The 17,450-nt window shown below is 38.6% G+C and overlaps 1 protein-coding gene across 3 annotated transcripts; it reads right to left on the bottom strand.

Moving 5' to 3' along the window:
* Positions 1 to 365: 365 nt before the first annotated feature.
* On the bottom strand, positions 366 to 16,802 carry pex5 (peroxisomal biogenesis factor 5). Of its 3 annotated transcripts, XM_074653271.1 has the most exons (17): positions 16,576 to 16,777; positions 12,358 to 12,515; positions 12,162 to 12,200; positions 11,864 to 11,981; positions 11,122 to 11,268; positions 10,815 to 10,899; positions 10,304 to 10,394; positions 9,205 to 9,327; positions 7,601 to 7,714; positions 7,160 to 7,243; positions 5,971 to 6,090; positions 5,621 to 5,764; positions 5,405 to 5,475; positions 3,902 to 4,123; positions 3,625 to 3,790; positions 3,375 to 3,532; positions 366 to 1,623 (listed from the first exon to the last, which is right to left on the bottom strand). In XM_074653271.1, the coding sequence occupies exons 2-17, from the start codon at positions 12,469 to 12,471 to the stop codon at positions 1,377 to 1,379; spliced, it is 2,043 nt and encodes a 680-aa protein (XP_074509372.1). In that variant the 5' UTR covers positions 12,472 to 12,515; positions 16,576 to 16,777; the 3' UTR covers positions 366 to 1,376. The 3 variants fall into 3 exon arrangements, with proteins under 3 accessions (XP_074509372.1, XP_074509373.1, XP_074509374.1); XM_074653272.1 differs by lacking the exon at positions 7,601 to 7,714 and having other exon boundaries at positions 16,576 to 16,802; XM_074653273.1 differs by lacking the exons at positions 7,601 to 7,714; positions 9,205 to 9,327 and having other exon boundaries at positions 16,576 to 16,781.
* Between the last annotated feature and the right edge of the window lie 648 nt (positions 16,803 to 17,450).

The following is a 17,450-nucleotide window of genomic DNA, read 5'->3' on the forward strand; positions in this document are numbered from 1 at the left end:
TTTAAATGATAAACTAATAGCTGAATTTAAAAAAAAATAATTTTACTTTTGTTATTCTATTTACTTATCTATCATATTTCATCTCACAATTAATTTGTTTGCAGTTTTATAGATTTACAGTTTACATTATGATGAAAGATGTCTCTCTCCAACCCACAGAGCAGCAACAGGGGCTAGTCATTTTTAAAATGTATTTATTCAAATCAATTCCAGGCTCCATACTGTATTTCTTATCAGTCATTATTCATAACATAAAATCATTTAGATTTACATTAGATTTGTTTTCATTTGTTTCTTGCCAGCTCACAATACTTTTTTATGTGAGCTATTTTGTTCATTGATTCAGAAAAAAACAACTCCAAATGTTTGGAATCAAAGCTTTATTGCTGAGTATTATATTAAACATTGCAGTCAGGATACAACTAGCCTGAACACAATTATAGTGCAACAATTATGTTACAATACACAATATGGCATTTAGCATTATTTTACAATGAAGCAAATTGTTTTACAAGAGCGATATGAAAAAGAGCAAGAGAAGGGAGGAGCCCAGAGAAATCATTCTCAATGATATTACAATTACATGATCTTATCATCAGATGCACGATTAATAACCCCTCACCCGACCTAAAACACACACACACATACATACATACTGTACACACACACACCTCTTCATAACAGTAACAGTCCCGCTGGTTGTCAGTTCATTATCCTGGCTGATAACTGATTACTAAAAAATTAAATAAAGTATAAAAAAGAAAGAAAAACAAGCTGCTGTAGCACTTCTGATTTGTTCTCTAGACCGGCCTCCTCCTTCTCTTGAGAGCACTTTTGATAAAAAGCAGTCCTCTTTTCAATGTCACAGCAACATTGTACCTTTAATCTACATAACCGTAGTGAGTATACAGTTCAGCCTACAACCTGCTGTTAAGAAAGACTGAGAGAGCATTGAGTGTCATTAGAAACAAAACCGTCCACATTGCATTCATCATCTTTTACTTTCTTCATTGAGAACAAATTTCAAAAAATCAACAACAAAAGTGACATTTTATTAAACCCAGTTGTTCTCCTGATCAACAGAGTAAGAGGAAATGTGAGGACCGTCAAACATGTAAAATACAGTGACTTGTCCGTACTGCTGCTGGCTGCATCTTCCATGTCGACACTAATACTGCAATATTTGATGGAAGTCATTCAAGCGCACATGACCACAAGATGATGTCTCTAGGATGGTGGATAATTCACAGTGTCTTCCTCGTCCATTTCTCTGTAAACGTTACCGCTCTGATTCTTCTCCGCGTCATTCAGTCACCCAAACATTTACCTCCCAGCGAAACACACTCACACTCAATAAGCCCTCCCCTGGCTAGTCCTCATTCGGGCCCCCCGTCCCCCTCTCTCTGACAGAAGTGAGCCAGCAACGTGTCCAAGTCCCGACGGTCTGCTGCGGCGTACAGAGGGCTCTCTCCCATCATGCTCAGAGCCATGCGCAGGGTGGACCAGATGTTGTCGGACATCATGGTGGCTGCGACGCCTCCGGGCCCCCTCGCTGCTCTCGCTCCGTCCCCGGCAGCCTGGCGCTGTAGAGACAGAGCTTCGAGGAAGTGCTCCACTGCCTCTCTGATGAGAAAGGAGAAAGAAAGCTGATTTTAGCTAACCGTACTAGGAGTTTCTGATATTAATCAAAATATATGAATACAGCTTTTCCTTATTAGTGTGACCTCAATAAGATAATAGTAGGATTAATATAATGTGTAATAATCCATTTAGACATTTTTTAATCTACCCTCTGATATATAAATGGATATAATCAGTATAATGGAAAACAGTTAAGCAGCACCACAAAGTGCAGCCTCCAAAATTACCATAAAATCAAATCATCACCTCTCTTGAGACATTTTCAACAAAACTGAATATTATTAACCTTTATAAAAAGTGTTTCAGAGCTGTTGAATTAAACAGCGCTGTTTGTTTTTAGCTAAGTGTACCTAATAAACTGGCAACTGAGTGTGTTTTACAAAACCGCTGTTGCCATCTAGTGGAAGTGAAAGGATTAGATTGCAACAGGGTTTGTTAGGTTTTAATATTGCACCAGATATAACAAGAAAATAGGGCTGGGCGATATGGCTAAAATGTTCTCACGTTATAGGTAATTTCACATCTCAATAACGTTATATATCACGATATAGCATGTTTTGTGGTAATTCAATAAATACAGTCTATCGTAAAGCCTATTTTTGTATACTTCTGTGTGAATTAAATACTTGACAAATGAAAAGTACTGAGTATTTTCTAATTTTAATTTGATGATATTGAATGTGAAACTAACAATAAGACAATCCTTAAATGGATATTTTAATGGCTTCTTATATTGTGTTATCATATTTTATTGTATTATATTTGAGGTATTTTTATTTATTTTCTTTCTTTTATGGAGCCTCCCAGCAAAAGCATTTCACACAATTGTACTTGTATAATCGGAGTGACGATAAACATCTTGAATCTTGAAAGTGATTTTGTTAAACCTTTTTTTCTTTAACACAGCAAGTACAAAGAAATGCTTGATCAAAACAACTACATATTTTATCAAATAATATAACCCACTTCAAAACCTTTTGTCTGAAAACTTGCATTGGGCACACTCAATGCTCCTTTCACCCATTTTTCACAAAGATCTAATTTATATTTGCTAATGTTTGGAAAAACCTTTCACTTTTTATATATTTTTTTCTAGAATCATTGCAGAAAAGCATTCCCACACTTTCATACCAAAGCAGAGTAGCGTTATACATTTACCCGATGTTTTATGTTGGTCTGAAAAGTGTGTAAATCATTCATGTTATCAGTCCATTGTAACAGTAATCAGTAAACATGGTAACCGCAACCAGAAAATATCCCTTTCAAAGCTAAAAATGACACACATTTTTGGTTAAATTTACCATTTTAATATGGAGGACGGAACTTGCCAAAAATAAATAAATAAATGTCATTAAATGTAGCAAAAATAATATTAAAAATAAATATAGCCATTAAGTAATTGATATTTCTGTTTAAATTTGCTTCTTTATTTATTTATCTTTGGAATAATTCCCTTATTTATTTACTCTTCTGTTTAATTTTCCTTTTTATTTATGTATTTATTTTTATTTAGCATTTATTTATTTATTTTTGCAAACAAACAACAAATAAGGAAGCAAATTAAATTAAATTAATTTCACATTTTATCAATTAATTAATAGCTACATTTAATGACATTTATTTTTTTACCCAGTGATTGATTTATTTATTGCTTTACTTTTGATTTTGGCAGTTTCCCTCCTCCATATCTGAAACAAAATACAAATCTACACACCAAAGGATTCCTCCCTCACCTGTGTGCTCCTAAATTGACGCAGCTGATTCCCAAGTTGTAGCGACTACGGACGAAACCGGGCTGCAGCTCCAGAGCTCTCCTGTAGGCGGCCACAGCCTCCTCTGAGCGGCTTCCATTGGCGAGTGTGGCCCCCAACTTATTCCACAGCAAGTAGTCCTGATGGAGATAGAAGAAAAAAAACAAAGAGAGAGCTCAGAAACAGACAGAGCATGCAGTGTGAGGACAGACGTTAGGATCTCAGCACTAACCTGTGGTGTGACAGACAGAGCAGCGCTGAAACAGTCTACCGCCTTGTCATATTCCCCGCTGAGGTTGAAGAGAACCCCCAGACCGCATTGCAGCTGGGGGTCCACCTGAGCGGGGTCAGAGTTGGCTGCATTCAGGAACAGGGACTGGACATCAGTAAACAAGGATCTGTGCAGGAAAAAAGAGAGGGGAAAAGAGTTAGAAGACAAAGTTAATACAATATATGACAAACATTTTAGAATTAGTGGATCAGCATGTCTGAACATGTGTCATACTCACTCTGGCAGCAGTGACCCGAACCTCTCTCTCTCCTTCTCCCTTTCTCTGGCCCCATCCTGTTGGCTTTCACCCTCGTTCTGCTCCCACACAGAACGGTATTTTGGATTGTGCTTTAGCCAATCCCGAAGAGTCTCACAGGCCTGCCTGTGCAGCGATTCGTTAGTGAAGCTGACAGCCAACGCCATCAGAGAAATTAGGTTGTCGGGCTTCAGCTCTATACATCTAATGAAAGAAGAGAGGAAAAAACGTCAGAGGGAATAACAATGATGTGCTTTAGTTGAGAAAGCAAATGTTAGAAATGGTCAAATACTTGATTAATGGGGTCTAATTTTAATATTACATTTATGGAAAGAGGGGAAACTGGAGAAACCTGAGCTGGAAGATCGCTATACACTCATATTAATAAGGTAAAAGGATAGAATCTATTTCATTCTGTAGTTGTATTTAGATTTTTATGCGACTATTTGAATTTTGTCGTGGACATTTACTCAAAAGAGGCAGTAGAAAAGCAGCCAGAGCCTACATTCATTGAGCTCATTATTAAGCTACAAAAGAGTCAAAAGAGTATCATAACATTTCCAATTTCCAAACATTGTCTGCAAAGTAATCAGGTGACTATATAATAACATCTTCCAGAAAAACTGTAATTGCCCAGCAAACTCAGATGCTCTACGTTGTCTTCAACTGTTACTTCCATCCATCCATCTGCAACCGCTTATCCCGTTAGGGGTCGCGGGGGGGCTGGAGCCGATCCCAGCCGACATTGGGCGAAGGCAGGGTACACCCTGGACAGGTCGCCAGTCCATCGCAGGGCTGACACATAGAGACATACAACCATTCACGCTCACATTCACACCTACGGGCAATTTTAGAGTCCACAATTAACCTAACCTGCATGTCTTTGGACTGTGGGAGGAAACCGGAGTACCCGGAGAAAACCCACGCTAACACGGGGAGAACATGCAAACTCCACACAGAAGGGTCCCAAGCCGGATTCGAACCTGCAACCCTCTAGCTGTGAGGCGCCAGTGCTAACCACTGCACCACCGTGCAGCCTTTTCAACTGTTACTGTGACGGAAATTATGGTATTTAAGGTTTGCATGCATGTAATCGTGCATGTAGTTTTGCAATCTTTAAGAAACAGATGATGGAAGCATTTATAACACTGCAGAGCATGGGAAAGGAGTCAGTGTTATCAGTTCACCTATGTGTTTAGTTTCCCTTTTGTTTAGATCGCTTGCGGTGGGGAAGCTGACACCTTACACGGAGAGGTGTTTGATGATTGTCTGTACTTCTTTATAAGGCTTTATGTAAATCATTGCAGGGCGCTCATTCATTAAGATCTTTAGAATTGACAGACAATTATTGTGTTTTGTGCATTATGTTGCCTCTCTCTGCAGCAACTAATTTTAAGTTGCCACAATATTAATTAATGCAATTTTGCATCTGAAGTGAGGGTAGCATTAAACATAAACTAGCATTTTGCAATTCTGATTTCTAACCTGCGGAGGGCGCTGATGGCGGCAAATTCTTGCTCGTTCTCTGCCTGACTGGTTCCCAGATATTGCCAAGCCTGCAATTTAATGAAAAGAAATGTACGCACACCACAGCATCATTACAACTGCCTTCTGTGAGGAGACAAACATGAGTAAAATTACAAGAACATTTACTAATAAGAGGGTGATCAAAGAATTGGACACGGGCTGTAAGAGTCTCACCAGCTGGTTGTCTGGTTCTTTCTGTACAGCACTTTCAAAGAACCGTACGGCACCAGGGATGTCCCCGGCCTCCATCCTCTTCACTCCCTCTGATAAAGGGTCTGGGTTGGATAAGTAGGGGTTGTCCTCTTCAAACTGATACCCCTGGGACAAAACACAAGGAAAACGTGGAGAGAGTATTTCTATGTGTAGTGTTCTAACAGAGGATCATGCTTGAGAAGCAGTAACAGACGGTACGTCTTGTACTTTTAGACATCAAGTGGAGCTGTATGTGCAAAAATGCTGAAATTGTCAAACATGTAAGTAGATAGTATTTCTCAGCCTGTTCTGAGCAGGTTGACAGCAGCTACCTTGTCATAAGAAGTGCTGAGTAGCTGATCGAAGTCAGACAGCCAGGGGTGGCTCTCTGCGTCCCTCTTAGCCATCTCCTCCCACTCCTGCTGCAGCTTCTCCCAGAAATCCACATCACTCTGACAAAATGACAGATACACATCATTACTTCACGGTCTCCCCGCAACGTACATCATCCTGTACTATAGACGGATTTGACCTTTACTTTTCCAAGGGACAGACAAGAGTGTATTGATGGTGTTTTGTAGCATAACTAAGTCAAAAGAGAAAGATAGTAGTTTGTTCTTTGAACACAGTGTGCTTTAACCTCTACGTTACCACTGCTCCCAGTTAATAACCAGAGGCCGTATTACAGAAACAGCAGATCCTATCTTAACTGTTTGGTAACCATGGTAATAAGGGTTAGGACCTGATCTCGGAAAAACGCCATAACAGATGAACAGTTCCTAAGTCAATGTTCTTATCCTAACTTAAAATAGGAAAAGTGTATTACACAAGCATTCTAACTTCCCAAAATCTTATATTAACTCTCCTAACTTTAGGATAACCATTAAGCTGTCCTGACTTTCACTTTTCCACCACTTTCCTTCTGCTCTTTGGACATAAGAGCTGCCTTCCTTTTTGTATCACTTCACTTGTCAGTGTACTTATTTTCTTTTTGATAGCGTCAACGCTCCGTTGGATGGCGGAGACAGTGTCTGCTATCTTAGCCCTCTCTCTTTCATTTATCTCAGGAGTTAGTATTGTTGTAAATTTCCCAAAAAGAACATCTTTGGATTTCTCTACAGATGTTACCAACACCTCTAACTCATCTGTCTTGAAGTTAAGTTGTTTTTGCTCCAATTTTTTTGTATGTTTCAATGTATGTTTCAATGAGAAAAACAACAGTTACAAAGTTGTTGTACAAAGCTCAGCAAGATGAGAAAGGTAGCATCGGCAGCTAGGTCATAGACATAAAAGTTACAAAAGTATTTAGGATTTCCTAACCTGAGATAAGATAGGATGAATAAGATAGGATAGGATTCTTAAAGTTACTTAGGATTTGCTTCTGTGATACGAAATTGGGAAAAATCCTATCTTGGACTCTTCCTATCTTATCTTAAGACTTCGATAGGATGTTTCTGTAATACAGCCCCAGAGCTTTAGCTTTGTTTTTAGAGTTTAAGTTGCCATTGATTCTTGTCTCACCTCCACTGCAGCTTTAGCTTGTTGGAAGTCGGGTCCTGATGTGGCGAACTCATCAACCCAGGCTTCAGCCGAGTCTACGGACACCTGAAGAGCAATGACAGTGGTTGGCCTGTGTCAGCACGTGCTGGCTATAAAAATTATTATTAGAGCTGAGGATGGAGCATTAGACAGGAAAAATATAGAGGGAAGTGAGTGTGGAAGGAGATGAAAGAAGAAACAACACAGAAACTCCTACTCCTTTCTTACAGTTCTTCCTAATGAACTCTCGTTTTTTTTAAATCAAATCACTCAACAGCAACAAAACAATTAAATGCTGAGTGTAGAGGGATAGATAAGATATCTAACTGTGTATCTATCTAGGAGAGAAACTCTAAGTACAACACTAGTAGCAAAACTTAAATATAGAAAAACCTATCGCTGCCACGACCACCGAGGTCCTACCTGCCTGACGACCTTGGCCCACTGCTGTGCTTGTTTAGCTTTAACTTTCTCAATCTTCTTATCCTTCGCTTTGGGTTCCAAGGGAAGACTCCCTCCCCCCGTCGCCGTCAGGAACTATGGCGGGAGGCGAGGAGGGGTGGCGGTGGGGAATGGGGCAATGTTTTGAGGAGGAGGGAGCGGTTGGTGAGTTTTTTTTTGGAGGGATGGGCGGAGTAGGAGTAATTTTAAGTAGTAGGAGGAATAGATGAATGGCGGTTGTTAATTGAGGAAATGGCAAGCCGAGAGTTCGAAGGCAGGTCAAAAAATGGGAAAAGTACATGTCAGGGTTAGAGGGCGATTAGGTACAATGGAGCCATGGTGAACACATATTCATCAAAAAACAAGACTGAGAGCTACACATGCACAATATAATATGAATGCCCATTTCTGCCAGGATAAGAAAAAAGAAATAGACGAAAAGTCAGGCACGAAAAAAATAAAAATATTGGTAGGTCAAAATGATGTAATAGTACGTCAAAATCTTAGACCTACTATCTCAAAATGTTGACTATTTCATAGAAAATAAGTACAACTCTTGTAGAGCTGCAACAATTAATTCATTAAATTGCTTAGTTGCCAACTATTAAATTAATATCCAACTATTTTGATAATCAATTAATCAATTAGGGTATTTTATTAAAGAAAAAAAGTCAAAATTCTCTGATTCCAGCTTCTTCGATGTGAATATTTTCTGGTTTCTTTACTCCTCTATGACAGTAAACTGAATATCTTTGAGTTGTGGACAAAACAAGACATTTGAGGACGTCATCTTGGGCTTTGAGAAACACTTTTTCACCATTTTCTGACATTTTATAGACCAAACAACTAATCGATTAATTAGTTTATTTTTAATTTTATTAATAAATAAAGAAAATAATTGATAGATTAATTGAAAATGAAAATAATCGTTATTTGCAGCCCTAAACTCTTGATTTAAAAAGTCAAAATTATGAGATTATTAGTCAAACTTTTGATTTAACAAGTCAAAATGATAAAATAAATTATGAAATAGTAAGGCGAAATGTTGACTTTTGACGTATCTCGTCATTTTGACTTTTGTCATAAATTTGTTTTACTGTGAGTATTTTTTTTTATTCATATCTAACTTTTGATAATTTTTTTCTTTTCTTGGCAGAAATGGACTTCTATAGATTTGTGATTTCAGGGGTAAATCTAGTTAAAATCCAAAATTTGGCATCAGCTTTTCTCTTCCTGGACTGGATGAAGTCAAAGTAATTAACGCCAGTAAAATCAAGAACTGAAGTAAAACTGAGTCAAGGTGGGAATAACCAGAGCTTGAATGCATAAGAAGAGAAGCAGATAGTCATAAGAGTCCTCTCATTGCTGAACAAATTCCATCTGCAATGCTGCGCAGCCTCGAGCTTCATATTACAGCGAGTGTAGCGGCTGCTTTTGGTTACATTAGTGGAAAATGTTACTCTGCATCAGATACTGAGGTGATGAGTCACAGGGCATAGTCTATACTGTGCAAAAGTGAACCAATGTGCCTCCCCAGTGTGTTCCCAGTTGCAACCATCCCCTCCTCAGTGGGCAGAGACTCATACCTGGTTGAGGTTGGAGGCCCAGTTCTGAGCCTCCTCAGCCTGAGCTTTATCTTTGAGCTGTTTGTCTGTTCTGCTCTCCACTGTGACACTGCCCTCGCCAATCTGCCTAATGAATTGCAGGAACTACACAACAACGGAAAAAAAGCAAATGACAACAAAAAAGCATTTTACGATTGCCATCACTAATCGGTCAGATTTATACTAATATATTGCTAGTTTCTTTCCAAACCAACAACTATCTGTCAACACTAAGGCAGTAACCTTGAAAAACCACAATAAAACTTAAAGGGATAGTTCGGGTGTTTTGAAGTGGAGTCGTATGAGGTACTTATCCATAGTCGGTGTATTACCTACAGTAGATGACGGTCGGCACGCCCCCAGTTTGGAGAAACAGACAGGATTTACCGCACATTTAAAAAAACAAAACAATATTAGTTTAAGTGAATGCTATATTTAGAACATTTTAACCACTTTACATTACAGTCAGACAGCCCTTTCCGACGGGGAACTGAAGCCGTTGTATCCATCTATGGTCTCGCCAAAGCCACCAGACTCCATTGAAAAAAAACAGTAATTTTACCTCACAAAACACAGGAGTTGTTGGTCTGCCGCTGCCTTGATCGGTTAGTTTGTTTGTGCTGTTTATGACTTGAGTATGTTCGGATTCACCAAAGTCACATTATAGCACAAACAAACTAACCAATCAAGGCAGCGGCAGACCAGCAACGAAGTCTGGTTGCTTTGGCGAGAGCATAGATGCGGCTTCATTTCCCTGTCGGAAACACAGACTGTATAGCTGCCTGACGGACAAAATATTCTAAATATAGCGTACACTTAACCTGATGTTGATTTTTTTAGGTGGGTCTTTCTTTTAGGCGGCTAAAATACGTTTTACACTGACTGACTATGGATAAGTACCTCATTCAAACCCACTTCAAAACACCCAAACATTCCCTTTAATGTAATCAACATTACCAATGCACTATGCTCCCAAGGAACTACTCTACAAAAATGTTAAAGAAAAGGAGAAAGGATATGGTGGTGATAGAGGATAAAGGATCCAATGAATGACTGACATGGTCATGAACACACTGCTCACCTCAGTGTTTTGTAACTTGGGGTCATCGACCTTTGCGACAAGCTCATTGGCTGTCTGCTTCAGCTCCTCCCCTGGTTCATACTCCTTTGTCCTGTCACATTAACAACAAGAAAATGTCAAAATCAGGAGTTATAAGATTTAAAGAAACTGTTCTATTTCATTCTGCATACTGTATGTAGGCTGGGACAAATCAATTCAGGCTGAAGGCCTTTGCATTGTTGTACAAGTGAGCCCTTTTGAGGCCAGTGCACTATGAAAATGATTAGACATCTTACAAGGACAGACGAGGCTAGACAAAGTGTAACAAATTAAAAATCAACAGACACATCCACTTAATAAGTAGACAAGAACATTTTCAAGGTTCAGACATCCTGTGCTCATATTGTCTTTTATATTGTCTGTTAATTGTGCCTTTGCGCCACATTTATTGCAGTGTGCTTGGAGTAGCCGTTTATATAAACCATTTTTTATCTGCAAATTTTCAATGCTCTCTATTCATGCCTGTTCTAACCATTCGTTCTCCTTGTCTCCCAGGTCTCCCAGCCACAACTTCTCCTCCGACTGCTCCAGATACTCCTCAGCCCAGCGTCCAGGATCTGGAGCAAATAGAAAACAAAAGGAAACGGCGTATAGGCACTTTGTAAAAAGTACATACAATGCAAAAATAAAAAGAATTATCCAGGCCAAGTTTGCTCTGATGTCAGTTAAAATTGTTGACACATGACAGACTGATGATGACTCCAGAAAGATGGAGCGCTCATTAAGTAATGTGTGTTTCCAGAGTGAAACACAGGAGAGCAAAAACAAACTCAAGCTACCTGCAGCCTCAGCGATAAATTCTTTCGTCCAATCGGCATCTGCTGCATCCCCAAGAGCGATTAGCCCCGGTGCGGCGGCAGAGTCGGGACCTGAGAGGAACTCGGCCGTCCAGTCGCCGGAGAGGGCTAACGCTGCCACATCTGGAGCTACGGACATGGAAATATGTGGTGCTTAAAATGCTGAAAACAGTTTGTGCGCATACCATTGCTGCATTCACATAGAGTCAGGCAGACGTGACGGCAGACAGACAACATCTTCTGGATGGCACAGGAAAAACAAACAAACAGTCCGACGGAATGGCAGGACAGCAAAACGAATATGTTACTATGGTGATGGAATAAAATGCATTAAATGTGTAATATGTAATTATTCTAGTAATGCATGTAGCTATACAATGCAGCTTTCTTTTAATATTCTATTACAAACTTAAACAACTTTCTCCAGTGTGAGGGAGCCACATAACATCTAGTTGTAAATTCCGTCACGGAGGACGGCAAAAAGTTCAATATTTTAACTTTGGACGGGAATGTCGCCTACCGTTACCGGTACTTTCTGACAGCCTCACCTAATTTTACTATCCTGCTCTCATCCACTTGCATGACATCTGGTTTGCCATCTACCATCTGCCTGATTCCATATGAATGTAGCATTAAGCCTAAGCCATACAACCTATAACTGGTAAGCAACATACATGAGAAAAACATTTTAATAAAAAAAAACGTAATAGTTAATCACGTGTACCTCTCTGTGGAGCTTGTCTGTAGCTCTGCTGGTCAATCTGCTGCATCTCCTCCAACAGCTGACCCATGTCAAACGTGTGTGGGGGTCGAGGGGGCGCCTGAAGGAACTCATTCACCAGCTGCAGCAAAAAGAAAAAACTTTATTCTACTTTTTAGAGACTATATGAGGAAATTGCTTCCAATATACACGGAGCTGCACAGCTAAAAAAATACTTCAGAGTGGGGAACTTTTATTAAACATTATACAGTATTATAGTCAACACAATATGCTGAATATGTGAAGGAACATAAGCGCTGACCTCTTCTTCAGTTGCAATTTCAATGGGGGACGGGGGAATCTGAGAAAACAAGAAGGAAAAAACAAGGTATCAGTGACATGTCTTTTGTCAAGCAGCAATTTCACAAGGACACTGAAACATGTGCACTTTGTGGGACATTATTTGGCTGATAAATTCAGCTATTTGAACTACTAATGGTTATGTACTAATTACTCACTGTAGGTGTTGAGCGGTGCCGCCATGCCCCCCCTTCCTTGGTCATGTGACTGGTCAACTTCATGAGGGGATTGGATCCCCCACATTCTGCCTCCACCAACTCCCGCATCGCCATGGCAACACAAGGACGAGGCAAAACCCAATCAGACCACCTGAGAGCTGAGGAGAAAATGAATAGACGAATTACTCAATTTGTGTTTCTGGCAATTTGCACAAAATTCTGTCGGTGTTCAAGAAAGTTAATGGGATCACATTTTCACAGACTATTCAGTCAAAGTGAATCACAGTACTCAATAGTAGTGTGATAAATTCAAGAAAATTCAAAAGGAAAAATGCAAAGTATTAGGTAAGCAGTTCAGGCCCCACACTACAGATTATACAAAAACAAAATTAAGCACTCTGCACAGATGGACTTCTGTAAAATTGCCCTGTCAACATGAAACATTTTGTTTTTTATCTTAAGAAAAATTGAAAGTCCAAATCAAAAATGCACGATACCAGACATGCAGTGATTTTCACTCACTTTAAATATTCAAAATGTCCAACGTGTCCACAGCACTGTCACATAACCAAACTCAAGCTCCATCTGCTGTTTTCCATGTCATTTCCTGGCTTAGGGTGAACCATTAATAATGTGGATATGATGGCCCGGCAGGCATTCACAGCATATTTCACTCAGCTTGTCGGGTAAATTCAGAGGATTTTAGCTTTTAACTGCATTTAAGCCTTTACAAAGAGACAACGTTTAAAGCTATAATCACCTATTGTTAAAACCAAAATCACAGACTATAATTATTATCACACAGGGCTGGATATGAGTACATACTGTATGTCTATAGCACAGAATATCAAAAACAAGTCATGTACTGAAAGCTGCTATCAAATTCTGGTCATCTTTCTCTCTTTTTTTATCGATATTTACAAATTTAAATTAAAAAAATTTGCCAATTTCAGACATTTAATTTGGCAAAGATTTTCTACAATTTTGTTGAGATGACATTTAATCTAGAAATGTCACTTTACTTGACATTTTTGTATCTGTGTTTAAATGATACCCAGACCTGGAATCATGTCATCAATAGAAGTGTAAGAAAATATCAAAAATATCACGTATCGTGATTATGTTTGATGATGCTTTATCAATTCTCAAAAACACTGTATCGGTTATCAATTAATAGTTTACATACAAAGATTAACTCGTCAGTACTTTATTTAATTTGCAAAGAGATGCGCCCTCTCAGCGTATGTGTCCTCTCAAAGTAATGCTGTGATGTTGGATGTTACGGGGACAGTGATAAATGCAGATCTCATTGTTCTGATTGCATAAAAAAGTAAACTTTTTTACTAAGATTTTATGCATATGGTGGTGTGTTCTTTATACCATGACATTTTTCTTAAATATTGGATTTTAAAAATTGCAATATATTGCAATTAGTGCTGTGTATTGGCAAGAATCTGGAGATACAATACGTATCATGATACATTGGTAACGATTCATTATATTGTGATATATTAAGATACTTTATGCAAGGTGATATATTGAGGTTTTCTAAAATTAATTTTAGGAAAACTGTCACAGTGTAAAGAACACACCAGAAATGTTAGAATAGGCAAAAACAATAAATGTATACTGCATGCATAAAACTACACTTTTTGCATGTGATTGTCATAAAGTGGGCATGTCTGTAAAGGGGAGACTCGTGGGTACCCATAGAACCCATTTTCATTCACATATCTTGAGGTCAGAGGTCAAGGGACCCCTTTGAAAATGACTATGCCAGTTTTTCCTCACCAAAATTTTGCGTAAATTTGGGGAATCATTTAGCTAGTATGACATGATACAGATGGATTCCTTAGGTTTTCTAGTTTCAATGATACCAGTAACTTTACTTTAGCTTTAAAACTGAGCCCTCTACAACCTCCGAAGGAGCGATGGCAGGCCGTCAGATTTCTAAGAGGTTTAATTAAAAATTAATTAAAAATCGATAGTGTTTTGGAGAATCTATACAATATCTCTCAACAGAATATTGTGATACTCATGCGTACCGTCATTTTCCTACACCCCTAATTGCAATATTTGAAATTTATATTAGGTTCTATTTGGTCCTCATTTATCTGATGATCACTTACCTGATCCTCCAAAAGCAAAACAACAATACAATTTAAAAAATACAAAACTCCTTATGACGACGATTCAGTCCCTCTATGCAAACCCTGACAATAAAATGTGCTCCAGAGGAGACAATGCTGCTCAGTTCACTGACCTATATCCAGGATGAACAGCTGACAAACTGTTGGACATGCTGGCCTACTCATCTTCTCAACCCCCTCTGAAGGGATACGTAATGGTCACAATTTCCATAATGAACTGTCAGGAATAGAAATTTAATTCCCTGTCTACTCCACTCTACTCTACTTTACTGTAGCAGTGTTCACCTAAAATCATTACAGAAAATATTACACTCTACAGGTGGACTGCCCATCACTCTTATTATAGTCTAGGCCAGGGGTCAGCAACCTTTACTATCAAAAGAGCCATTTTAGGCAAAAAAAAAAAAAAAGAATCTGTCTGGAGCCGCAAAACATTTGAGCATTGTGATGAAGGTAACACAGCTTATAGTCTAAGTATATAGTATATAAGTCTAATGCAGTGAGGGCCAAAGAGCTAATGTACTACGGACTATTAGGGCCACATTGAGGAAAAAAAATCTGAGATTACAAGAATAGAGTCATAATATTACTAGAAAAAAGTCGTAATATTATGAGAATAGTCATAACTTAACGAGAAAAAAAGTCGTAACATTACGAGCATAAAGTCATAACTTAACAAGAAAAAAAAGCAGTAATATTACGAGAATAAAGTCATAACTTTACGAGAAAAACAGTCGTAATATTACGAGCATAAAGTCATAACTTTACGAGAAAAAAAGAAAATAACATAAAATGATTATTTTATAATATTATGACTTTATTCTCATAATATTACAATATTTTTTCCCCCTTAATGTGGCCCTAATACTCCGTCGTACCATAGACCTACAACAATGATAAATAAAAATGAAAATGTTAACAAAAAACAGTTATTCATTTCCATTTTTAAAGATCCACAGGGAGCCACTGTAGAGGAGCTAAAGAGCTGCAGGTTGCTGACCCCTGGTCTAGGCTGTAGATTTATGACCAGTTTATTCCTACTGATTCAAAGAGCTGTTGTACTGTATGATGATTCATTAGGGTTAAGAGGATTAGAAAGATATTAATACACACACTATTACAGATAGGACACGGTGACACCTCACTTCACCGTCACACACCTGCAAGGGTGCATTACCTGTGGAAGACAACTGCACATTCACAGTTTTTATTGTGACAATAATTTAAGTTAAAGGAACACCAACCTGTCCACATTCAAATCACAAATCAAAACTCACCTTTTTAGAACTGCTTTTAATGTATAATTAATATTGTGTTTTATTATCTTTTTATGATGTCCTTGTTTTATGATCTTTTTATCTATGTTAAGTGTCTTTGAGTTTTTAGGAAAGCACAATATAAATAAAATGTATTATTATTATTATTATTATATGAAACACCTGAAAGCAACCCTGCTGCCAGGTGTTTTTTTTACCTGTCACACTGCTGCCAGGTGTGTTTTTTTACCTGTCACACTGCTGCCAGGTGTGTTTCTACCTGTCACACTGCTGCCAGGTGTGTTTTTACCTGTCAACCTGCTGTCATGTGTCACACTGCCTGGGAGCTGCAGTGTGTAAAAAACCTGCACAGTTTTATTGTGAAATTAATTTTAGTTATAGGAAAATATAAAACACCTGAAAGCAACCCTGCTGCCATGTGTGTTTTTACCTGTCACACTGCTGCCAGGTGTCACACCTGCCTGGCAGCAGCAGCAGCAGCAGCAGCAGCAGTGTGTACTCTGATAGCATTGTTTTGATGCTAACTGTGGCTGCTTCAGTCACAAACAGCAACATTAGCTTGGTAAACGTGTCTCAGTGTGTCTCCTCTAATATAACCAACATTCATTTGAACACATAGTCAAACAGAGAGGACATTTAACCACTAAATGACCCATTAAAGGCTTCAAACAATAGAGAGTGTAGCTATCAGTTGATGCTAACAGTACTAGCTACCGTAGGGCCAGCGGTACAGAGCTCTGCTGTAGCCGCCAGAGAGGCTCAATAGACGGGTAACATGATGTTCATCTCACCGCCGACAGCTGCTGCTGCTGTAGCCGAACCGTCACCGTCACCGTCCCTCCTCTCCGGTCTGTCCTCTCCGTTAACCGTTAACAGTGTCAAACCTCCCCGGTAACCGTGCGAAAGCCAGCCGCTGTGTGTTATTATCTCTTCTCTTGTTATTTACCTTGCTGCTCCTCCATGACCCACAAAACCCTTCACCAGAGCGCACTGGAGCGTCCGACGTTGCGTTTACGACGTATTCTCCAACGGTCTTACGTAAGAAAACGTCACGGCGCATGGTTGAGGAAAAAAATAGCGAACGTAAGGTTTTTACGTAAATTACGTACGCGCTATGGAGGAGATCAAAGTCCAGTAAATCAGGAGTGTGTGGTTGCCAGGTGCAAAAACACTGTTATAGAGGAATAGAAATGTGTGTAGTAGCAATTCAATGATGTAAAAATACTCAATTACAAGTAGAGGGGAGGGGGAGGTTGTTTGGTTGCAATTACCCAGAAGTCTTTATAGATACATTCATACTTCCTGATATGTATATGTTCTTAATATGCCCTTGTACAAACTATTTCCTTTTATAAATGTAATGTAACTTATTATTTTAAATGGAGCTTCCCAGCAAAAAGTATTTCACATGATTGTACCTGTGTGACAATAAACATCTTGAATCTTGAATCTTGAATAATTAAATCTTGAAGATTTAAATCAATATCCCCTCACAAACACTAACCATACACTTCCACGCAACACACACACATACACACACACACACTTGTCTTTTTTGATATATTTACTGTTTTGTTATTGTTGTTATTATATATATATTGTTCTAATTGTTTGTTATCACTATTATGTAGTCATATTATTTATTTATATTAATCTTGTCTCTAGG

This window comes from Sebastes fasciatus, chromosome 12, assembly GCF_043250625.1.
Source record: "Sebastes fasciatus isolate fSebFas1 chromosome 12, fSebFas1.pri, whole genome shotgun sequence".
Taxonomy (NCBI): domain Eukaryota; kingdom Metazoa; phylum Chordata; class Actinopteri; order Perciformes; family Sebastidae; genus Sebastes; species Sebastes fasciatus.